At 37.1% G+C, this 25,951-nt stretch overlaps 3 protein-coding genes across 8 annotated transcripts in view; 2 read left to right on the plus strand and 1 right to left on the minus strand.

The window, feature by feature from the left end:
- The first annotated feature begins 4,921 nt into the window (after positions 1-4,921).
- On the plus strand, positions 4,922-7,440 carry A3 (actin A3). Of its 2 annotated transcripts, none has more exons than XM_038016618.2 (3): positions 4,922-5,506; positions 5,964-6,324; positions 6,417-7,440. In XM_038016618.2, exons 2-3 carry the CDS (start codon positions 5,975-5,977, stop codon positions 7,195-7,197), a joined length of 1,131 nt encoding a protein of 376 aa, XP_037872546.1. In that variant the 5' UTR covers positions 4,922-5,506; positions 5,964-5,974; the 3' UTR covers positions 7,198-7,440.
- Positions 7,441-16,088: 8,648 nt separating this feature from the next.
- A4 (actin A4) lies at positions 16,089-21,426 on the plus strand. Of its 5 annotated transcripts, none has more exons than XM_062673184.1 (4): positions 16,089-16,216; positions 18,509-18,712; positions 19,886-20,246; positions 20,339-21,426. In XM_062673184.1, the coding sequence occupies exons 3-4, from the start codon at positions 19,897-19,899 to the stop codon at positions 21,117-21,119; spliced, it is 1,131 nt and encodes a 376-aa protein (XP_062529168.1). In that variant the 5' UTR covers positions 16,089-16,216; positions 18,509-18,712; positions 19,886-19,896; the 3' UTR covers positions 21,120-21,426.
- Positions 20,336-25,951, minus strand: part of LOC101741471 (klaroid protein) — a 42,998-nt gene continuing 37,382 nt past the window's right edge. The window contains exon 12 of the mRNA XM_004921900.5: positions 20,336-25,516. Within this exon, the coding sequence (XP_004921957.2) occupies positions 25,238-25,516 (279 nt within the window). The 3' untranslated portion in view covers positions 20,336-25,237. The remainder of the gene's footprint in view (positions 25,517-25,951) is intronic.

A 25,951-nucleotide genomic window follows, 5' to 3' on the forward strand; every position in this document is an offset into this window, starting at 1 on the left:
AAGATAAAATTGTTTTACGCTCCATCCGTCAGTCAAAAAAGATTTTTTCGTGATTATAACATTTAAGTAATTATAGGGTATTATGTTATTTTTACCGGAGATAATACGAAAAATACAAATAGGGATAAAAACGAAGTTTTATTTATTTATTGCTTAGATGGTTGGATGAGCTCACAGCCCACCTGGCGTTAAGTGGTTACTGGAGCCCATAGACATCTACAACGTAAATGCGCCACCCACCTTGAGATATAAGCTCTAAGGTCTCACGTATAGTTACAAATTCGTTACATCAATGTTCGCACTACAACACGCTACGAGAAATAAAAAATCCGGACAACGAAAAAATTAATTTCAATAAATAGAATTATGCAAAAAAAAATTGCCAGCCGTCTTCGATATAAAATTGGAGTTATTTAGAAAATCGATTTTTTGTCCACTCCAAATAAAGATTCCAATAAAAAGAAATATTTTTTGGTAAAGGCAATAGTTAACAATAGGTAAATATTTTGACATTCCACAAGTGTGTCATCATGACGTATCTAAATTTAAATAAACCAATGTGGTTTAAATGAATTTAGTACACAACACGGTTGTACAGATACCTACAAGGAAAATTACGTCATGAGTTCTATGTTTATAACGAATTAAAATCATTACAGTCGAAGGTATAGGTAGTTTAATGATGTCTGAACAGCGAACCACGAAATAATATTAATTAAAAGATAGGTAGCTGATCTAAACACAATTAAACACCTTTTCTCTATCGACTAATCGCTCACAAACTAAAAATATATTAATGGTCTATGACACATTATCAAATCAAGATTAGATTCTGACATTATTTCTGTGGTCTATGATAACTAAAGCATAGTGGTCCACCGGCGCGGCGTCTACTCCCGCCCCGTCCGTATGCATCCCCCTCTGTGACCCACGATGCATATAGGGATGTCCGCGTTATATGTTTCAATTTTTACTGGTGGTAGGACCTCTTGTGAGTCCGCACGGGTAGGTACCACCCCGCCTATTTCTGCTGTGAAACAGTAATGCGTTTCGGTTTGAAGGGCGGGGCAGCCGTTGTAACTATACCGAGAACTTAGAACTTTGTCTCAAGGTTGGGTGGCGCATTTACGTTGTAGATGTCTATGGGCTCCAGTAACCACTTAACACCAGGTGGGCTGTGAGCTTGTCCACCCAACTAAGTCATAAAAAAAAAACTAATTTATGATGCAAATTGTATAGACCTCCTCTTTTTGAGGTGGTTACTGAAGCCCATAGATATCACAGCCCGAATGCTGCCGTATTATCTATGGCAGCCAACCACCTTGCGACATAAGGTTTGTCTTAATTTATAGTTTAACAGTTGTCCCACCTTTCAAACCGGAACGCTTTGCTGCTTCGCGGCAGAAATAGGGTGGTAGTAAAAAAATTTACTGATTTAAATTTATTCGGACATAAATTATCTGTGGCAACCCTGATTAGTTTTTTTTTCTTTATAGACGATGTGCATACGGCCTACCTGATGATGAGTGGTTATCGTCGCTCATGGACGTCAGCAATGCCAGGGACAGAGTCAAGCCGCTGCCTACCGGTATTTGAATGCATTAGCTTTTTTTTTAATCTCTTCAAAGTAGCTTTTTAGGTGCAACTATAGGTTTTTAAAATCTTTCTACTTGCTACTGTGGCGCCACCATAATTTGCTCTCTCTCAGTGGACATTTCGAAATACTTTTAACCGCCATACTTTTAATTAACTTACTAAATCGAGCATAGTATCTATGATTGGTTTAAAAATTGAATTTCGTTTATGCTAACTAAATAATTCCTTTGTTAGCTACGAGAATAATTATCACACTACCTAAGTACCTACCTATTAATCGAAGATCGGTGTTCATTTTCATTTTTTGGCTAATAGTTTTATTATTCGTTTTCATAATTGAATAATAATACTTAAATCAGTTCATTTTATGTTATTCCAAACAATAATTAATAATTTTACAATGGAATCGTTATATAAACCGTACTGAATTGTTTTTGGCTAATTGTAAACACCATTCAAAAGAGTTAAATGACGACATTATTGATTAAATATCTGACAGTCATCGAGAATACTGTGAAGGAGACGAATCGTCACGAATCAAATCGATTACATTCTATGACTCATGCTTGAAATGTTCCGAGAAAACAACCTATGAGTCATTTTACGAGGGCACGTTTTGGTCAGTTATAAAAAAAAACATATAGAATTTAACATTGAGGATTTTTTCATTCTACTATTGCTGAATATGATTTGACATCGCCTGATATATATTTTTGGTATAGTCCTCTAACTATTCTTTTACTAACTAAACTGAGCTCTTACGAACGGATTGATTAAAATTTTAACAAGACAACTATAATCGGATATTTTTTCAATATAAAAGAACTACTTTTTTCTAAATACACGTATTAGTGGGATTGTATGGCCAAAACTAGCGGATTTTAACACTAAAGCCTGTATTTCAAAACACCACTCGGGACAGTAATGACAACCAATAACTCACATAGACGCTCATCCGTTTTTCTTTTAAATTTAGAGTGCCAGTGTAAAAAAATTAAAAACTGCAAAAAAAATTGGCAAATTTTAATTTAAAAAATACCGATCTTCACACATATGTACATATATAAGCCCCTAGTACGGACAGGGAGGTGTTTCAGAAATGCAGTTTGTCTGTGCTCGGTGGAATGAGTCAGACTACACCCCTAGCTCGCCCACAGATGCGCCACCTTCTCCCCGGGAACCAGATCGATACACGCAGACTAATACGTACCTACTAAAACTTATTTTAAACGAATTATTCTTCTCAGACGAGGGGTCGTGTATTGATCGTGGCGGTCAACATCGGAGGGTGCCAGAATAGCGATTCAATCTATATTTTCCCAGTAATATTTTGGCAAAGAATTTCTATCGTTTATGGTAGCAGTTTTTTTTGTTTTAAGAAGCATACGGATTTGTGGCTAAGGTATTAAGTAATTACCGGATACCAAGGCCTCCATATCGTAGAAGCCGCAGCCTATTACATTAAAAGGAAGAAGTATGAAAGGAGGACCTGAAAAAAAAGACTTGAAATATTAAAAGGAAGTCCCCTTAGTAGAAAGGTCTTACATATCTACAATCGTATGATTGATTTGCCTCCGAAATTGCCAGGATGACGATACACACCCGATTACGTTACCAAATACCGATAAAAACTACACAGGTACGAAAATAGATAACACTAGAGATAATACTAGGGAATAATGATGAAGATGTGGCAGCTGTACCATATTGTCGCCTACCTATATCTTCCGATAAATCGCATCATCGACATCTTCTTCTTCTTCTCATCAACATCGTCTGACCAAAATACCAAGAATTGGTGATATAGCTATATCATATTTGTAAATGACAATGAGAATTACCGAACTTCGGCAACACTTTGTAAAATACATACTTTTGAACTACCAACAAATACAAAGTTGAAACTCAATCAGATTAACGGTTTATTGTGTGCAAAGAATTCGAAAAAGCAAAAACTTAAATAATTAAAACATTCAATTTATTCTAAAGTGGCGGATGAAAGGCGATTGCATGCAGCAGAGATGCGAATGTTGCGATGGATGTGTGGAGTAACGAGAATAGATAGAATACGGAATGAATATGTCAGAGGAAGTCTGAAAGTAGCACCTGTGACAGAGAAGCTGAGGATGGTATGGACATGTGATGAGACGAAATGAAAATGAGGTTGGTAAGAGAATGTTAACTATGAATGTGGAAGGATATAGAGGAAGAGGTAGACCTAAGAAGAAATGGATGGATTGCGTAAAAGACGATATGGGTAAGAGGGGAGTGAGCGAAGAAATGGTATATGATAGAAGAGTATGGAAGGAGAAAACATGTTGCGCCGACCCCAAGTTTCTGGGAGAAGGACAGGATAATCATGATTCAATTTATTCTGAGCGTAAGTGGAATGTTTTCGAACCTGAAACGTCAATAAGCTGCTAAACTAACAAATGACAAAAATCATTAACTCAAGTAATTGCCTGCTGGTTTAAACGTTTTATATTGCGTAAGATCAAGAAAATATTGGTAAATAGGAAACTGACAAGTTTTACGAATGCGATTCTTTACATTCTCATGTATCTGTCATGAACCATTACGAGTTCCAGCATTACCCGTTTTTAGAGCAGTTCCAAGAAATCTTGAAGATGTTACATACTACATACATACATACATATTTTTTACTGGTGGTAGGTAGGGCCTCTTGTGCTTTAATTTGTTAATTTGCTCAAGATACTTTTTCGGTTTCGGTAACTTTACCTTGAATCTCGCTTGAAGAACAACAATCGCCTTTAGAGACTCGAGGTTAGTATGAAATTAAAAAAGATAAAAATATTACATTTTTATTGTTCCTCCCTCGAAACCCTCCAAATAGAATCTACTGGTGGTAGGAGCTCTTGTGAGTCCTCGCGGGTAGGTACCACCACCCTGCCTATTTCTGCCGTGAAGCAGTAATGCGTTTCGGTTTGAAGGGTGGGGCAGCCGTTGTAACTATACTGAGACCTTAGACTTCATCTCAGGGTGGTTGGCGGCATTTACGTTGTAGATGTCTATGGGCTCCGGTAACCACTTAACACCAGGTGGGCCGTGAGTTCGTCCACCCATCTAAGCAATAAAAAATTAAAAATAAATATGTTTGAAGTCCGTAACATAGATTCCGTATTTTTACAGTTGTTTTTCACGTTTTTCATTTCTTCATCAATAATGGAAAATAATCACACACAAAAATACTGTATATTAACAACAAGTACAGCCGATTTTAGAGTTTCGATAAAGCGAGGTTACCAAGAATGCGGCAGATAAGATTTACGTACATTCAAGAGTCGCTGATAACAACTTTTACCTCTCAAATTGCCCACAGTGCGATCACAAGAAACATAGACGAACGGATCTGTGCGCAACGAGCCGCTACGATATCATTATCATACAGATTTTTATCTTTTCATCTAGCTTCAGTTAGTGATGCTTTCTGATCTCTTCATAATTATAATTAAAAAGAATAAATTATCTAGTAATATAGTTCTACTACGGTACACGAATTTTTGAGATTAATTAACCGGATTTTCTGGGTTATGATTTACATCGGTACAGAATCTAGTGAAAGCACGTCGAGTGAAATTCTATGAAACTTCGGCGGGAGTCGGGGAGAGATTACAAGCGACCGCGAGGTGCCGCTAACTTAATCAGTTATCAAGGCATCGCCTTATCAAAAGATGCGAGTTGATAGCGTGCGCGTTACCATATATGGTGACAAAAACTGAGTCAGCCCGCGATTGGTGGAAAAACAAACTGGAGCCGATACTGTGTAAATTGTGATAACGGCTCTTTTATATAGTTTATCCTCACGAGTCGGTTCTCATTTACTAAGGTGTGCTCGAACAGTGCGCATTCGCATCTACGTACCTACTTGTCACTTATTTAATAATACTATGTAAGTTTTAATTTTAAAATTGCGAAAGAAAAAAAAACATATTTATTTATTTGTAAAATTTGAATTTCGAAGGTTCTCCGTCCCTTTACCTTTAAGTATTACATATGTTTGAGTGTTTTTTTTTTTTAATAATACGCTAATGATAACGTGTTACGTTACATAATTGTTGCATAACTAGTGAAGTGAAATTTTTTATAAAAAAAAAGTTTTCGGAATTAGTGTACTGCAGATGTTAATAAACACTACTAAATAAGAAATAAGTTTATTGGACGCACATTTCAAAGTGTCCACTCGCATCGATCAATTCGGAAACAGAAATTGGGAACAGTGAATTATGAATCTTATACAGTTTTCTTTAACGTCACTAAATAGATGGACGCAAATAAATTTGTCGTTTACTTAGTATAATGTATGGAATGAGAATGTAGTTTGAATTGTTTTTTTTCTTTTCTTGCAGACTAATTCAAGATGTGCGACGAAGAAGTTGCCGCGTTGGTAGTAGACAATGGCTCCGGTATGTGCAAGGCCGGTTTCGCAGGAGATGATGCTCCTCGCGCCGTATTCCCCTCGATCGTGGGAAGGCCCCGCCATCAGGGCGTGATGGTCGGCATGGGACAGAAGGACTCGTACGTAGGAGACGAGGCACAGAGCAAAAGAGGTATCCTGACCCTCAAATACCCCATCGAACACGGAATCGTCACTAACTGGGATGACATGGAGAAGATTTGGCATCATACCTTCTACAATGAGCTGCGTGTCGCCCCCGAGGAACACCCCGTCCTGCTCACTGAGGCTCCCCTCAACCCTAAGGCCAACAGGTGAGTTCATCGATGCTGGACTATGCACTTTGCCTCTCGGTCGGTGGGCCGTTATCGACCGTTATCTAACGAGTGACTTTGTTCTGTTTCAGAGAGAAGATGACCCAGATCATGTTCGAAACATTCAACACGCCCGCCATGTACGTCGCCATCCAAGCCGTGCTCTCGCTGTACGCGTCCGGTCGTACCACCGGTATCGTGCTGGACTCCGGCGACGGTGTCTCCCACACCGTGCCCATCTACGAGGGATACGCACTCCCCCACGCCATCCTGCGTCTGGACTTGGCCGGTCGTGACCTCACAGACTACCTCATGAAGATCCTCACCGAGCGCGGCTACTCGTTCACTACCACTGCCGAACGGGAAATCGTTCGTGACATCAAGGAGAAGCTGTGCTACGTCGCTCTCGACTTCGAGCAGGAGATGGCCACCGCTGCATCCAGCAGCTCCCTCGAGAAGTCTTACGAACTTCCCGACGGTCAGGTCATCACCATCGGAAACGAAAGATTCCGTTGCCCAGAGGCCCTCTTCCAACCCTCGTTCTTGGGTATGGAAGCCAACGGCATCCACGAAACCACATACAACTCCATCATGAAGTGCGACGTGGACATCCGTAAGGACTTGTACGCCAACACCGTATTGTCCGGTGGTACCACCATGTACCCTGGAATCGCCGACCGTATGCAAAAGGAAATCACAGCTCTCGCCCCATCGACAATGAAGATTAAGATCATTGCTCCTCCAGAGAGGAAGTACTCCGTATGGATCGGTGGATCGATCCTCGCCTCCCTCTCTACCTTCCAACAGATGTGGATCTCGAAACAGGAGTACGACGAGTCTGGCCCCTCCATTGTACACAGGAAGTGCTTCTAAGCATTGAGACTTTAAGTTATGATGCCCTACAGCAGAACCTCAAGAGGGTGGCTCAAATTACGCTTGTGATCTTGTAAATAAATTCAGTATTTAATGTAGGTTGTAAGGTATTGTAATATGCATATTACGTAAAACGAACGGAATGTTGTTGTTGCCGTTTTTTTTTTGACAAAGATTTTTATTTATTAAAGTTACTAACCCCAAAACTTTTTAATAAAATAAATTTATATACCGGTATAATAACTGACGTTTTTCACTTGCTGTCCCCGCTCCCGACTAACAGTACGTTGTGTGCACCGAAATTACCGATTTCGTGCACCGTTTGAGACAGTTACGCTAGGAGCACAAATCTCCCAGCTGCATACCGTTGTTTACTGCAGTCTTTAATTGGAATGCGAGTCGTTGACCGCTTAATACGAAACATTCTAAAATTCGCATCGTAACGCCATTAAAAATGCAAAGGAAACTGGTTCTGTACTTTCTACCTTTCAAAAGATCTGATTCACCAAATTAATTTTATGCGGACTCACTAATTCCGTAGAAATCTGTGTTCGTTAATAATGAATCAGAGGTACCCAGGTTACGCTTAGGCATAAGATGACTGTTCACGTTTTTACAATACATACGAGTAAGTAACACGCAAGATGAACATCCTTTGATGCGTCTGTGTCTTGAACCCGTCTGAGATTTGAGTGACTTGTCAACGTCATTGCGTAGTGTCACCGGTCGTCGACCTAAGCTGTATAATCTGTACAAAACAATGTCAGTTTGTCATTTTTTGGTAGTTCAAAAGGGCGTTGGATTACGTCACGTACCTACCAGGCTATGACCTAAATAGCCATAAAGTCTCTTTACAACCCTGTTATCATTTTAAACGTGTCGTATCAAACTTTCAACAGCGTCTTTCTGTAATAATGTTTTAATTTTACTTCTTTTTAACAACCTATTAGTAAATCCTATGATGTATCGTTGACGTTATCAATCAGAATTAACACATAACCATTATCTGTGTATGTTTACTCGCAACATTTATGTACATCCAAAATTTTCCATGAAAGTGAGTGGGCATCGACAAATGTGGTTTGTCCGGTAGCATTGATTTTACTAAGCTACGATGCATGTAATTTCAATTTTGGAATCAGTTTAGGTTTTTCTTTCTCGGAACATTATGCAGGAGAGGCGATCGAAACTTGCGTCTGGAGTGGAGAGCTCATTGGATTACAAATTCGGCCATTTGAAAATAGAGGTTTGCGCGTTCACTGCGAAGAAGGTCGCCTTTATCATGACAATGCAATTCCAAGGAGTATCACTACTTTCTTCCGAGAGTATTGTAATTCTTGAAGTCTAAACTTCGAGTGCTATTCAATGTTGGAGTTAACTGAAAAGGAAGACCAAGCGCAGTGTTCCTTCGTCTGGACAGAAGATTTGTTGTTTGAGTCCACTCCATACAGAAGACAAAAAGAAAGAAGAGAAAAAATGATTTTATTGTAAAAAAAGCGTGGGGTGCATGGTATCAGTAGTTATAAATATTTTATGAACAGATATGAGTAAAAGGGTTATTTTGATAATATCCTGAAATTCAACCCACACTTTTTTAACAATAAAATATTTTTTTCTTATAATACACTATTTTTAATTTAAATTTATTAAATTTTGTTTTCTATTTTTTAATTGGATTTTCTATTAAAGCGTATTTTGTTAGTTTTTTTAAATTATTATTTATTTAATCATTATCTCGTGACTTGACGTGTATTGTTACCAAGAGACTGATCGTTTCTTATTACTGAAAATCCTAAATAAAACAGCTTACGACGTTACACATTGATGATATCGGTTTATTTTCTGTATTTGACCTAGAGCAAGGTTTATTTACATCTCAAAATAAACCGTTTAAAATTAGTTCGGTCAGACACACCCGCGGCGAATCCGTTGCGTCTATGTTACGTATGATGTTCAACAAACGCATATCTATTTCTGGGCTGTTGGTTGGCTGTGCTGGTGTTTGTTTATTTACAAAAAAAAAAACAAAAAATGTATGCTGTATGGCGTATATTCGAAATATAACTATATTTAATCTACCTTCCGTAAGTTGGACGTACAATAAAATGCTCATGGCAAGTTAAGGGCTAAAATTTCATAAGCTGGACATACAAATGCTTACGGCTAGTTAAGGACTAAAAATATATTCGAATTTATTCTACTATGTAAATTAAACTTAATTTTATGTGAAACACTTCCAAAGAGTAAACTATCATCTAAACTAAAATCATATAAGCTAGATCTCTTGTTTTACCAAAAAAATATACTAAATGTAAATTTTCTACCATTATAAAGAACATAAGATTATCTATCTCTCAAACTGATATGTCACATATTAAGCGAAATGTGGCTTAAACAAAATAGCCTCACACCCATGTATTTGACTCATGCTCATAACTTCCACGGTGAAGTAATAACATCGTGTATTAAAAAAACAAAAGCGGGAAAATCTAATTTCAGTACTTACTGGCGGTAAGACGTCGTGTAAGCCTGTGAGTGTGTGTAAATAAAAATAATAAAAACTTGAGACATCTTACTACACAATTAAGACCTTTTTTCCCTTGTAGGCAGAAGAGCGTACAGTCCACCATATTGGTTTTTTTTTAAACTAAGCTAATATAGCCTTAAGAGGCTATTTCAGCGTAACCTTAACTAGTAGGTGAGCTCACGGGGCTCAAAGCTGACGACGTTGCTAACTCGAACCCTAGCAAGAGCCGTGCTTCTCAGAACCTACCACCGGATCGGAAACGCGACCCACTGAGAAGATCCGACGAGAAACTCAGTGAGCTGTGTTAGTGGGTCAATTTACTCGTCGAGCCCTTCGTCGCACGCGACGGGTTCGACGAGAACGATGACCGGGGCTTGAGGTACCTAAAAGCACCGTTAGTGGAGGGCAGGATCCGAAATGACTTGACCATATTGTAAGTGGTTACCGTAGCCCATGAAGGTTAAGTACTCTCCACAAGCCTCGTTTGAAGGACATGTCATAGCGCTCGGGAAATACCGAGCAGGGGAGCTCATTCCAAAGCGGGATGGTACGTGTATGAACTCTATCTACTCCGGATGCTATGAACTATTATTGAATTGCATTACTGGTTTTGACGAGATAAGTCTTGATTTCTTTCTCTTTTATGATTTTGTTATAAAGATTAATGGTCTCTCGGTCCACTCAATGCGAAGAAGTTATTGAAGCAAATAAGATGTCGCAATAATTCAATATTATTAACATTCACTTTTATTTTGAGATAACTCAAAAATGACATAAATGTCATGTCAGGCATAGATAATAAATACACTTAATATTTAAGATGTCCGAGAACAATACTAACAGCTTAAAAAAGTGCTTTTCATTAGATGATACTACAAATTTTAATATAATATATACCTTATTATAGGTAGCTTAGGACACTTAATTGAACCTACTTTTAAGGTTTATTACCGCGTTTTTTATACATTTACATCGTAACTCGTTAGTCGTATACATTTTAGTGTAAAATGTGGGGCAGATAGAAAAAACTCTTTGATTTTTGTAGTGCTGTTCTTAAATAGCTTTTGTGGCCAACCAAGATTGTATTTTTAGCGTTGGTATCGATTTTCACAGCTGCGCCCATACTGTGTCTCGTCTAATACATATTTCGCTCCTCGGTCTGGCCACCCCACGTAGCGTGGAAAGAAACGAAGGGCCTTGACCCCGCTCAAGGGCGCGCGAGAGGGCGATCGATTCAAGGGCCTTTCCCCCCTTCGCCCTTCGCCCTCAATTGGCCTGCTCGCCTAGACTGCATAATTCGCTTTGCTACACGTGCCACCACTAATCACATTGCATTAAAGTATACCTTCAAACGAATGCGATGTTCTGTTAAATTTGCATTAAAATTAAAACGAGTTTTGAGTTTTGCAAGTCTCAAGAAGGCTAGGCGTTTTTACCTTACATAAAATTTGACTAACAAAAACAACCCAAGTACTATACCCATTTGATTCTTTTTTTAACTCCAATAATTCCGAATAATTGGATTGTTTTCTTGTCTAAAAATATATAAATAATAATAATATAACATAAATAAGAATACAACAATTCTCTTAGAGGTTTATAAAATAAAATAAAAAACTATAAAAAGACCTTGTTCTAGTCAGTCCTTTGTCAATGACAGACACCGTTTTTGGGTCGGTAGGTACCGTATTTGTGAATTCTAAAATAGCTCTTATCGTTCCGGAGTATAGATCAATATCAAATGAACGCTTAATGCCAAAAAAAAAACATTTTTATTGAATTTTATGTACTGTATATGTATCTAATTTAAATAAATTTATATGCTAGTACTCTTATTGTACCAAGTTTCAATTCGTCGCATAGTATGGACGTTATGCTTAAAGATGTGCAGCATTTACGTTGAGATTAATCTATCTAAGCAAAAAAAAAAGGTACAATGAGACATGTTTTAATCCCAAGTGACGTTCATCCAAATTTTTTTGTTCTATTGCCCTTGTAGGTAGATGAGCATACGACCCATCTGGTGGTGAGTGGTTACCGTCGCCCAAGGACTTCAGCAATGCTAGGGACAGAGCCAAGCCGCTGCCTACCGAAAAAGTAATAAAAAACTATATAGTGTGGCTACATAAATTATCATTTATCATAATTATTGATTGGGTACGTTTTTTTAAGCGATTTTATGACCTGGGAACTAAGACCTTTAGGTCAAGTCTTATTTTAATTTTAGTGACACGTAACTTTTTTATATGAAAATGATATTATGAAATGAAATGAAGTTGATTATTATGAAACATAGCATGAAATGAAATGGAAACGAAAAGAAATGAAATGAGATGAGATGATATGGGATGAAGTATAATCTTAGTAAAATGGTGGTCATTTACTGAGACTTTTCAGTGGACTTTTGGGAAGATCCCGAGAAGATACGTTCAGCGGCTTTGTTTCATTTTCCCACATTTGGCACTTTTACAGATACTAAACAGTTAATAAACCACCGTTATTACACATTTAAACCTGAAGCAACACTAATTAGACAAAATAAAACAAATCACACAACTTCACTCCTCGCGTTCCCGATGAAAATGCATGTCGGTATTACCGAGTATTGTTATACTCCATAATATTTATTTTGAGGTCGGTATTTTGAAGTATTTATTTATTTGTTATTTTTAATTTATTTTTTATTGCTTAGATGGATGGACGAGCTCACAGCCCACTTGATGTTAAGTGGTTACTTGAGCCCATAGACATCCACAACGTAAATGCGCCACCCACCTTGAGATATAAGTTCTAAGGTCTCACGTATAATTACAACGGCTGCCCCACCCTTCCAAATTTTATGTGCTTGTCCTTAACAGCTGATTCACACTGAGTTTCTCACCGGATTTTGTCAGTGGGTCGCGATTCCGATCCGGTGGTAGATTCCGCGAAGCACTGCTCTTGCTAGGGCTAGTGTTAGCAAAATCTTTCAGCCCGTAAACTCACCTAGCCCCTTAGGCTTCAAGTGAATAGATATGAATAACAAAAAAAAATAACAGTTGAATACATTGCGTAGGATAGCTTGTCTCGTTAAAAAATATGACCTACCTACCTTTATTGGTGGTAGGACCTCTTCTGAGTCCGCACGGGTAGGTACCACCACCCTGCCTATTTCTGCCGTGAAGCAGTGGTGCGTTTCGGTTTGAAGAGCGGGGCAGCCGTTGTAACTATACTGAGACCTTAGAACTTATATAACAAGGTGGGTGGCGCATTTACGTTGTAGATGTCTATGAGCTCCAGTAACCACTTAACGCCAGGTGGGCTGTGGGCTCGTCCACCGATCTATGGAATGAAAAAAAACATCTAATCAGTGAAAAGAATGACGGCTACAAGAAGGTGACTACATGACAAAATTATTAGCTCAGTCGACTGGCTCATCCTAGAATCGAATGCTAAGCCATAGCATACTCTTAGATTTGCTGCTAATTTAATAATAATGATACCCGGAAATTGTCCCAGCAAGGTAACCAATCTCATGCAAAAAAATCAAATAAGGATTATTTCTTTTAAGACCATGACCTTTCCTTTATTTTATGAGGTAAAGTTCTCGGGAACTAATATGGCTTTTAACGATGAGGTAAAATACCTAGGCGTGACCCTAAATACGACAATGACACAAAATTGCATGTTGATAATCTTCCACGCAATTCTCAGGAATATTTTTGCTTGGGGACTGAAACACAAAGTGACTTCTAGTAAGATCCTAAGTCCATCCTCTATACTCTATTGGATAAAGAGCACAATTATTCTACTGACTGTTTATGAGATGAAAACCAAGTTGACGCTGAGCTGTATTCGGACGTTAAGCAGTAATTTGGGAAGGCGCTCAATCATCGATCTTAATTCGGTATCTGACCGTGTTAATATCAAACGCAATTAAATGGCTAATGAACTAGTGGAAAAGGATTCCAAAACAGAAATATTTGAACCCGAACCATACAGGGTAACTCCAGAAAGGACGGTTTAATGTACATAGGCAGACTACACCAAAATCTTCATGGAATGAAATGGTATGGATCAAAAGCACAGAATATAAACGAATACAGATCATAGACCTATATAGTAGGGACACGACATATTGTTCTATACGTACAATTGCTTATATAAATAGCACCCATTTTGAAGGCACATACATAAACATATATCTATCTCGTTCTTACTCAGCACTTTAACTCGCAGGAAAACAATATAACAGTATTTCAGTGCGTACATAAAATGAAACATGAATATACGTAAATATCTCCGTCTCCGTCTAATGAGGCCGAAAATCCGCCATGTTTAGCGCGCCAAATGTCATTGTCACGTCAGTTCGGCCGTCTGTTTTGGGTTGTACATTATTTATTGACTTTGATATCGATTTAATATGATTAATTATATAAAATTTCATAATTTATCATGCTTAAAACATACAAAAATAATAATTAAAACGTATTTTATAGGATCTCAAGAAAGTCGATGCCCTAAAACTATTATCTATATGTATTTAAATTCATTATGGAGCCCTCATCCGAAAAATCCATTTTTCGGTCGGAATCTATTGATCATGACACTAATCATAAATACCACTTTAAAATATGTCATCAAAACATATTTAGACATTCTGTTTAGATATTTCGGGAAAAAGGCTACCGACAAAATCTCTTCGGGACTATTTAAATAAAATAGTTTTATTCCGCAGTGAGTAAAACACTCTTGTAAATTTGTTAAATATTTAATAATTAAGTGATTTTAGAGCGGAAGTCACAAGGAATGACGTTTGTAATTAATGAATAAATGTTCTGTAGGTGTTTTTTTTTTCACGCGGTCCCTTGATAAGTTTAAAATTTGAATCACTCTCAAGCGAAAGTGATTCAAATGGTGCGGCGCACCTTCCTCGGGGTGCGCTGCGGTAGTATGTTACGGACTTTAGAGTCAGCAAAACAATTAAAATAGATTGTTATAGTCTAAGAAAAACACGTACTCAAAATACGATAACATTTAGCATACTAGAAATGGGCTGATGGCTTTGAACTACGCCATATCTTTATGTTTTGCGACAAACGACAACATTATAAAATCAGTGTAGCAACTTTTAAAAATCATCATATCGTTTACTTGGCAAATTCGAAGGACGAACTTGTCTTAGATTTCACCCATCTAAATCATATCATATTTGCACATAACAATATACCTACTTACTTCCCATTAAAGTATAAATTCTACAAATAAATAATACTCAACAATATTTAAAATAAAATGAGCCAAGAACGTTTATCGATAAAACCTGATAACATTGAAATCTTTTGTACAGCACTAAAGCCGCCATGTTTTGTGGCCAGATGACGTCACAGTGGCACGAAATTTTGGTTGACGTTTCATTTCCATAGGTTTCCTACTTCATTGATACAGATAAAGAATACCAGGTTTTTTAAAAGTTAGCTCAGATATCTGGTTAATGCGCTAATGGGGTTGTTAATATTGGTAACAGTGATATTGACATGGAAAGTTCCTTGGCTATTCACCGTAGTAAAGATAGTTCTAAAGCCTAAGTAGTTTTATCAGCCTTAAAAGTACACGAGAAGAATGCTCTATTTGATCCTGTAATTGATGTGGGCCTGCGAAAAGTCAAGGTTTTAAGTGGGCTGGAAGTACCCCGTCCCACTATCACGTGGATGTTTCGGTCGCGTCAAAATAAAGGTGTGCTATAAATTAACGTATCACTGTTTCCATCCAAACGAATTAAGTTAAATGATTCATATCTACGGTTTTAAGTAAAGCGCAGTGACTGTCGCAGCTTGAGTCAGCCTTATAGTACGCATTTGCGGCGTGCGTGACTCACACCGGAATGAAAACTGACTTAGTTGTAATGATCGGATGAGTTATGATACCAAGGTTTTTTTTTATTTTATTTTTTTATATTAAACATTTACTTGGACGATTCCAGCTACATAAACGTGCCGACGATTTCAGCTACATAAACGTGCCAAAGAATAGAGTTGAAAGAGTAGCAGATTATTACCTGCATCACATAGAAATGTTAAAATAATAAAAAATTGGTTTTTAATGGAAATATTCGAAAAACAGAACTAGAAATGAATACAGCGAAAAAGAATACAGCCAAGAAACTTTACATCTTCAACATATGTGCAAGGTACAAAATTAACTATCTGTCGGTGATATAAAATTACCCAAAATTAGATAAATAAGAAAAAGAGAATAAAAAGAGAAATAAAGAAAAGAAAAAAAAGAGAAATAAAAAAGAAAATTTAAAAGTTTTCAAAATCAATATCAATTAGGCAAACATTAGACAGATATGTCTATGGCATTTTTTTTTTAAATCTGACTTTTTGGCGGGAACGCGAAATGTAAAATTGTGTGAATTGTTTTATTTTGTATATTTAGTGTTTAATCAGGTTTAAATGTGTAATAGCGGCGATTTATTAACTCTTTAGCATCTGCGAAATTTGCACGAATGTGGGAAAATGAAACAAACACTTTGGACATCGTTGTCGGGTTCTTCCAAAAAGTCTTAGTACCTAAATACCCACCATTTTACCAAGATTTTATATCATCCCATCTCACCTCGTTACATTTAATTTCTAAATTCTAAAATTAATCACACTAATATTAATCAACTTCATCTTATTTAGTTTCATATCATTTTTCATATTATAACAGAATTTAAGAACAAAATATAAGACTTGACTTAAAAGTATCGTTACCAAGCTACAAAATATTAAAAAAAAAAATCAAATCTCAAAAAGTATTATATAACATTCGGCCTACTTGATATACTGAGGCCAATTAATTAAATAATTAAATTATATATATACTAAAATAGTTTAACTTTATTTTTAAATTTATAAAATTTATTTTTGTTTTCTCTTAGACACTGTAATTTTAATTAATTATTGATGAGATTAAGAAGCGAAAAAAGAAATGTTAATTTAAAACAATTTGTTCATATGTCTCAAGGTGGATGCGTGGTGAAAGTCACTTTGAGGTATCTATAGGTTCCACTTACCATTTAATACCTTGTTTGTGAGTTTATATAGCTCAATTCGAAAATAAAAAAATAATTGTACTAAAGTTGCTATTTTTACTGCCTAATTTGTTTTATTTTAATATGTATGTATTACAAGTGTTTCAAATATAAAATGTTTAAATATAGAGAATGAGAACACAGAGGTTATTGTTCGTGTAATAAAATAACGAAAATAAACGTGTGAAAACCGAGCACTTTCTAGTAGAAAAGCCGATTTCAACGGAGCGAAGCAGTTGCAATAATGCGCTAATTGGTTTTAATTTATCAGATCTAAACGAAGACTTCTCAGTGTCGCCGCGTCTTAATACATATTAATATGGATCCCTCTCACTGTGTTGTGTAGGCCCAATAAATTTAAAGCAGTGAGTCTTTTGATGATATGTAATGATCATAGCTTTTATTCAGTCTTAGAAGGCGTGAAGAGAAATAGATTTATGGTATAATACTAATATATTTTTTATTTTTTATTATTTAACTTACATTTCGTAAGGGTTTTTTTGCATTCTCAGATTGAGAATAAAAATAAATCTTAACCAACAGTCTAGGTATATGTACCTACAACTAACGCTTTGATTATATACACGTATATAATCAAAGCACCACACGTTCCGATTTGCGATTTGTCCGTCTCGCTGTCCCCAACCAGAACAAAAATGTTTTATCCGCTTTCGTTTATCTGTAATGTCGTGCATGTGTTTATTAGAAACTTACCGAATATTTACTTATCCCAAATCCTTATTGTATTACAAAATACATAGGTACTAAAGTAACTAATTTTGCTGTAGAAAAATAGTTTTTTGTTGCGAAATTATTTATAAATATTACGATGTCAGTGAGGGTAAGATACCATAATAAATTATTTCAAGTAATTTTTTAAATCATATGTTTTATTTTGCACTTAAATATTGTATCTTATCCCGACCTACCCTATTTATGTATTTATTTATATACGAAATTCCGTAGGCGTCCCGCTTCGACAAGAAAAAAAAAATGGTCACGTTATGTATAACTGATAACTGAATTCAATATGCATTATATCGAACATTAAAAAACAGCTTACTTAACTATGGGAAAAACAAAATAAAGATACCCACCCACGACGCTGCTTATCTTAACAGCAAAAACAATCTTTCTTTATGTAGGTATATACCTATATCATCAAACTTAATTTCAAAACCATCCAGTCTTATAATAATCGAGGCTTTCTTCACAATGTGAAATTAATTAATGACTAAGATAAGGCACGTCTGTTTCAAACGAGCCTTTTCTATAGGTCATCATAAATTAAAAGACACCGTTTCCCTATTCATGCTTTTTAAGAATTGCTTTGTTCAAGTTAAAAGCCCCAAAATGATATTCATGATTATATATAATATAATATGAATGGGAAAGATTTTTTTATTTAACTTTGAATGCACACAGAGAAAATTTGTTTCAATGAGTTTGTAAACGCTATGTTCGTACAACGACCGTTGCTGGCGTGCACCAATCAGAGTTGACGATTTTACTCATGCCCATATATGGTAAGGCCATCGGTTCAAAGGAGTAGCGGGGGGCTCGACGTTGGGCGAGTCCATTTTTTTGCGAATTCATAAAAGATTCGTAATTCAAAAATACTACAAAGCTTTTTAGATAAAAATTAAAACTATCAAAATTGACGTTTGATACGTATTTGTCATAGACTTTGTCGAAATATTGGTGATTTTATTGCACTTGCAAAGGTCCATTGGGCGAGTTCATTGTGTCACGAGGCGCCGGCGTATCGCGTATTCTAGTGAAGCAAATCGACCTCCACTCCAACACACGCAAGCAAGCATTGCGTTGAGCAGGGACACCGGCCGGCAATCGGTATCTGTTTCTCACGGTTAGCAGTCACTGCAGGGCGTTTAATTTTCATCTTGTCACACCTACATCTTACTAATTTCGTAAGTAGATTTTTTTTACACGTAGAATGTATGTATTCTTTCCTTAATTGCTTATTTTTAAACGAAATAAATAGGCTATTAATATTTGGAATTAGGTTGCGGTCAATGTCAATGTCTGTCTCAACTTTAATTCAGAATGCCTTGTGTTCCGTAGATGCTATAAATCAATCAAGATGCATCTTGGATTGTTGCCAACTCGCAGCTACAAAATTTGTTTCCAAGCCTAAGCATAGTGCTGTACCCGTTCCCGTGTATTCAGATCCCGTATAATAGTATAATATACTCCGTAAATGTAGTGTCACTGCTTGCTGAAATGATATTGCAAGTTCCGTTGGGAATCTTGCCGTTTTCAAGCAATGCGATATTAGCGGTATGGCGGGAGGGGGACGCGCAGACTCCCTCTGCTGTAATACCATATATGGACACAAAACTTCGTGTATTGTACCCTAGCGCGCGATTGGAGGAAAGGCTGCGGCGGCGGGGCAGGGGCGCCCCGATAACCAGCCTCATTTATATAGTCTGCCAAGCGCACTCACCGACATTCCACGAAGTGAGCTTGGGTCGTTGCGTTGTACAGCAATAACGAAGCTGTGCAATAGCAAGTTAATTTATTTATTTATAATAGAACTATTTAATTAAAAGTAAGTTATTTTCATTGTGTCTTCAAATATATTAAGTGATTGTGATAACGGTTAACGGTTGTTAGAGGATTGGTGCATCGAGATTAGTGTGTGCGGTCAGTGACATTAGCAATAGGGGTGAATCGTGTGACGCGCCGGTCCCAGAATTCCGGGATTTAATTGTAGTTTTGCGGTAGGGCGTGGTCGACCCACCGGTTTGAGATTAAAATATTATCATAGCTGTGTGCCAGTTGGCCAATCCAATTAGAAAGTAATTCTCGTCGCGAATTTGAATCTACTTTCTCGCGTCGTATTACAGAACGACTCTTTCTAGACGAAATCCATGTGGCATCACATGCCACGTTTTATCGATTTTTTTGATGCGTACCACCTTATTTGGTTCCGATTCGCAATTCGCCCACTTGCATACTTATTTGTTAACAATGCGTGGGTTACCTGCCCACAGGATCTATGTTAATATGGTATCAATCACAAAGCTTCTATATATTAGGTAATATGAATCTCTGAACTAATTATTCATTATTCTTTTCAGACTAATTCAAGATGTGCGACGAAGAAGTTGCCGCGTTGGTAGTAGACAATGGCTCCGGTATGTGCAAGGCCGGTTTCGCAGGAGATGATGCTCCTCGCGCCGTGTTCCCCTCGATCGTGGGAAGGCCCCGCCATCAGGGCGTGATGGTCGGTATGGGACAGAAGGACTCGTACGTAGGAGACGAGGCACAGAGCAAAAGAGGTATCCTGACCCTCAAATACCCCATCGAACACGGAATCGTCACTAACTGGGATGACATGGAGAAGATTTGGCATCATACCTTCTACAATGAGCTGCGTGTCGCCCCCGAGGAACACCCTGTCCTGCTCACTGAGGCTCCCCTCAACCCCAAGGCCAACAGGTGAGTTCATCGATGCCGGACTGTGCACTTTGCCTCTCGGCCGGTGGGCCCTTATCGACCGTTATCTAACGAGTGACTTTGTTCTGTTTCAGAGAGAAGATGACCCAGATCATGTTCGAAACATTCAACACGCCCGCCATGTACGTCGCCATCCAAGCCGTGCTCTCGCTGTACGCGTCCGGTCGTACCACCGGTATCGTGCTGGACTCCGGCGACGGTGTCTCCCACACCGTGCCCATCTACGAGGGATACGCACTCCCCCACGCCATCCTGCGTCTGGACTTAGCCGGTCGCGACCTCACAGACTACCTCATGAAGATCCTCACCGAGCGCGGCTACTCGTTCACTACCACCGCCGAGCGGGAAATCGTGCGTGACATCAAGGAGAAGCTGTGCTACGTCGCTCTTGACTTCGAGCAGGAGATGGCCACCGCTGCATCCAGCAGCTCCCTCGAGAAGTCTTACGAACTTCCCGACGGTCAGGTCATCACCATCGGAAACGAAAGATTCCGTTGCCCAGAGGCTCTCTTCCAACCCTCGTTCTTGGGTATGGAAGCTTGCGGCATCCACGAGACAACATATAACTCCATCATGAAGTGCGACGTGGACATCCGTAAGGACTTGTACGCCAACACCGTATTGTCCGGTGGTACCACCATGTACCCTGGAATCGCCGACCGTATGCAAAAGGAAATCACAGCTCTCGCCCCATCGACAATGAAGATAAAGATCATTGCTCCTCCAGAGAGGAAGTACTCCGTATGGATCGGTGGATCGATCCTCGCCTCCCTCTCTACCTTCCAACAAATGTGGATCTCGAAACAAGAGTACGACGAGTCTGGCCCCTCCATTGTACACAGGAAGTGCTTCTAAACGCACCGCGCGTCGCTGCCTCCAGCAGCCCGCGGCCGGCTGCTCAATTCAGGCTTGTAATCTCCGTTAATTTAATTGTACGTAAGATATTATTGTAATTAACGTAATAGTGACGGCAGGACGGAGCGCGGCGCCGCGGGCGCGCCTCGACCGCCGGCCCGGTACTGCACTCGCCAAAGGATTTTTTGTAATCTCATGAATGATGATTGTATGTGCTGAAACGGATAAGACTACTTTCTTACTAGGTCATTTATAAATTATAAAAAACAAATTTAAAAAAAAATACAAAAAAAAGTCCGAAAAATTATACCTGTCTTTTTTTTCTAAACTTCCCGAGCCTTATGACGCAGTGTGACCACAAACCTGCATACCGATTAATATTTGCTTAGTACTGGTCAAACAAAATCTGGTCCGTAATTAATACCTACAACTATTTTGTTAAAACCAGGTACATAAGACACCCAGTGTAGGCAGCGGCTTTGCTCTGCCCCTGGCATTGCTGAAGTCCATGGGTGAGTGGTCACCATCAGGTGGGCCGTATGCTCGTTTGCCTACAGGGGCAATAAAAAAAAAACCAAATATGCCAAGAATTACGATCGACCATAATTCCACTTGGATGCAATACGGGTGATCGAACTCGACGAGTGGTTTCATTTTACTGACTACCTAGGTATATAGGTAATAATAAAAAGTGCCGTTTCTTGAGCAGACTTCTGTTACTTGATATATAGGTACATACCTACCTACTCTAAAGTATAACCGTTATGGTGACTGAAGGCATCTAGGGTATGCACTACACTGTTGCTGTTAGGACAAATTCAGATAGGTAGGTACTTAGTCTCCTATACTGAACGACCGTGTTCTTGTGTAAATTGCTGTAAATGCTTGGCATTACATACATATTCACTTGATATTTTTATGTTTCTTAACCAATATGTGTAGGTAGCAGTGTCACAGATTTAGAATCAGTGTTTTTGGACGCCATCCGGTTTCCGTACATCCCATACATATGCGTTTTAACTTATACCTGTACCATGTACATGGATTGTTTCCTAAAATAGCCTATTATCTCTTAACTTTAAAAGAATATCTTTGTTTTTAAACTGCAGGAATACAGAATAGGTACCTACATTCGTGTTTTAAATAATGAATTGAGTTTTACAAAAATCAAAGACAATATTATGTTTACAATTTTATTTCAAACATCACAAAATGAATATAAAAGAAAAAGCAGCATTTAAAATAAGTTAAAAATTGCTATTTACAAAATTTTTTCGATGTTACGTAATTTAAAAAATCTTTCTTTTAAATATTTTACAATTTATAAAACTTAGTGAACATTTGGTGAACAAACATAGTTAAATGTACTGTAATGTTTTTTTTAACAATCCAAAGTACATATCAGCAGACATGCTCTGAGTGCTATACATACATTGAACTGACTTACTGAATTTGATATTTAGTGAATTACAGTTGCAACAATGCATAGTAATATTTCATATCTCGGTAAATATTGCAACGTGTAAAAAATATTCTGCATAAAATGTAACTTATGAAAGAAAAAAAAAAAACTATTGATAGTGGTAACTCCATAAAATGTTAATTTCTTAGACTAAAACACTTAAAACACAAAATTCAAGCACATTCTCTGTCAAATAAAATTAACAACATGATTATTATACACAAAACTGCATTCTGTTTCGATTCTCTAGTGACAATGTATTTTATGAGCGTATTCTAGAATCTAGATAAACTGTACTCTAATTTCAATGTTTATTTTATTTTATTAAAACACATCTAAAATATAGTTTTAACAAATTTATTTGGTTAGTATTTAATGTACTTTGTGTAAAAATGTGATTATTTTTTCCTAGGTCATCAGATTGGGTTCCATTGACCCCATTTTTGTTATCCGAAATATAAAATTCTCAGTGTGCTTAGTGCGAGTTTTTTAACGTTCTCGATAGCGTAAAAGTTAACCCAATTTTGTATGCAATTGGAACAGCGCCCCTAGCGGCAAACGTACGCAAACGATTCCATTCCATACAAATAAGAGCTAACATTTACGCTATCCAGATCGTTAAAAAACTCGCACTAAGCACACTGTAGTATACTAAATTATTTCTGTGTTAACTAACTTACAAATTCGGTCGGCAGGATGTACTTGAGGGTTCACAGAAATCAGTCACTGCCATTTTAAGGTACCTCTTATGCCTAAAATATCATTAACGTCTTCGACTTCAGTTGTGTTTAAATCTTTATCGTTATCTGCTTTAGGGATACTCATTGTAAGTTTTTGGAATTATGGTGGCTCGGCAATTCGAATATGCTCTTGCTTTGATACGAGGAACCTTCAAGATCGACTCTCTGCAAGTGTACGGTACACTTGGACTCATGAAAACTGCGTGATTCCCGTGTAATAATAATATACTGATACTAAGCCAACCCTTGTTTCGGTGTACTATAATCTTAGATTTATTCGAATTTTAGTTTACTTAATCTTAATTTGTTCCATGTTCCACATATTGTTAACTTAACGTTTTATTGTGTCTGTATTTACAGTAAACAAACTAAAATAAAAAAATAAGTTTCAATTCAATTAGTCCCACAACAGATCTAAGTGTGCCTCGAGTGAAAAAGTGCTATTCTTAATATTGAACTTAAAAAAATATCAGAAAATAATATCTATTGGTTTGTGAATATACATTAAACACGATTTCAAAAGATGTATAGAGTGATATAACTGCGCAATGATAGACTTAACCAAGCTACCTTGTACAAAAAAATCTTAATTAAATTTTAAGTGTACTTAACAACACCACTTCCTTTCTTGATTTATAATATATATTTTTAAATAGAGTGTTTTTGAATGATGTTGTAGGACAGTCATTTAAAATTCTTACTTAATTTTGTTTTAATAATTGACCCAGGCATGGAGAGAACTGCATACATTTTTAATTGATTTTCTCAGTGTCCCAATATTGCATGGCGTCTTTATTTAGACGAAAAAGAAGTTTTGTAATTTCATAAATATGGAGACACGCTAATATATTATATAGTAATATATTTCGCAACGTTATGCATAGAAGCGGAAAGTTGGATATTTTTGTAGTTAAAACGGTCTAGACTTGGTCTGTGATTTCTTTTCACATAAATAATTCTTATCCTAAAATGGTCGTTTTTTTTTCTTTCTTGTTCTGCCAAAATCTACAACGAAATAGAACCGAATGCGATTGAAAAACTTTCATGTTTCATCTTTGCCTGACTTAAAATCGTCGAGATTTTCAAGGTTAAGTTTACAGAGTAAGTTTTTTAAAACATTATTATTGAACTAAACAAGATCGTCAAAGTGAACAGGGCTGTGCGTCTATTAACTTAGTTAAAATATTTGAGACAATAAAATAAAAACCTTAAACAATATATATAATTGGCATTTATCCTTCTAAATGGACTAGTTCCTTTACTAAAACTACAATTTTTTAAATTAAATTCATAGTCCGATCTTAATTTTATAACATGTGATATTTATTATTAATGTTACTTAAATATATTCTTTAAAACAATTGTGAAAGCTGCTGTAGTCGCTTTTTACGTTTTATGTAATTAATCATATTTTAATTAAATCGAAAACTAACCCGAGATAAAATGTTATATTGTAGTCTTTGTCAATAGATGAATGAAACATCTCATTTTATTGAAAATGAATTTTCGGCTTACAATGTATAGCTAAAAAATTAAAACCCTTAATTAAGATTTAAAATACACGTAACGATACAAATAGATATAAATAAAAAGAAAAAAACCAATAAGCGTACACAGATAAAAGATTGTGCGATTTTTATAATTTTGTACATAATTTATTGTTCTTTTTTTTATTTTACAAAAAATAAATGTCTTTGGAAATAAACAGTATAATAAAATATCCAGTAGTACTGTTCACTTAAAAAAGTCACCTTTCATTTAAAAAAAAAAAAACGAATTAAGGGCACTTCTATTAACACCTACACACTATTGAACTAGGAATGACCCGGATTGAACACAATATTCGCTCGCACATATTCGATTTAGATTCCTCTGCTTAATATCATACATGGGACGTACGTTTCTGGACGTCTTTGCTACAGCTGACTGTCGTGCATACTGTCCTCCGCCGCGCGTCGCACGTCGGCGAGCGGGTTGCCGTGCACGCGGAACCTGTACACGCAGGTGTACGTGGGGTTGCCATGGTTGCTCTCGATGCGAAGTTCCACGATGTCGTAAGCGACGGGATACTCTATGCCGTCAATGTTGGTCGTCTTCGGATGCTTCACCGGGAAATATTGTATTGATTTTCCGTCGGCGTCGTACATGTAATCGCCGAATAGGTGTGGCTCCGGATCCAGTTCGCCGTGGAGACCCTGGTAACGAGAACTATTTCATTTGCTGGCAACATTATATTAGTTATTAGTTTCACTCGGACTTTTTGGCGGGAACGCGAGAAGTGAAGTTGTGCGATTTGTTTTATTTTGTCTATTTAGTGTTTCTTCAGGTTTAAATGTGTAATAACGGTGGTTTATTAACTGTTTCATATCTGTGAAAGTGTGAGAAAATGAAACAAAGCCGCTGGACGTAACTTCTCGGGATCCTCCAAAAAGTCCACTAAAAATCTCAGTAAATGACCACCATTTTACTAAGATTATATTTCAGCCCATATTATCTCATTTCATTTAATTTCATCCCAGTTGATTAATGTCTCAAATTAATCATCTTAATTTCATTTCACTCCATATTATCATTTGTCATAAAAATAAGAATATTAATTAAATTAAGACGTGACATAAAGGTCTTAGTGA

This window comes from Bombyx mori, chromosome 17 (assembly GCF_030269925.1).
Source record: "Bombyx mori chromosome 17, ASM3026992v2".
Lineage (NCBI taxonomy): Eukaryota > Metazoa > Arthropoda > Insecta > Lepidoptera > Bombycidae > Bombyx > Bombyx mori.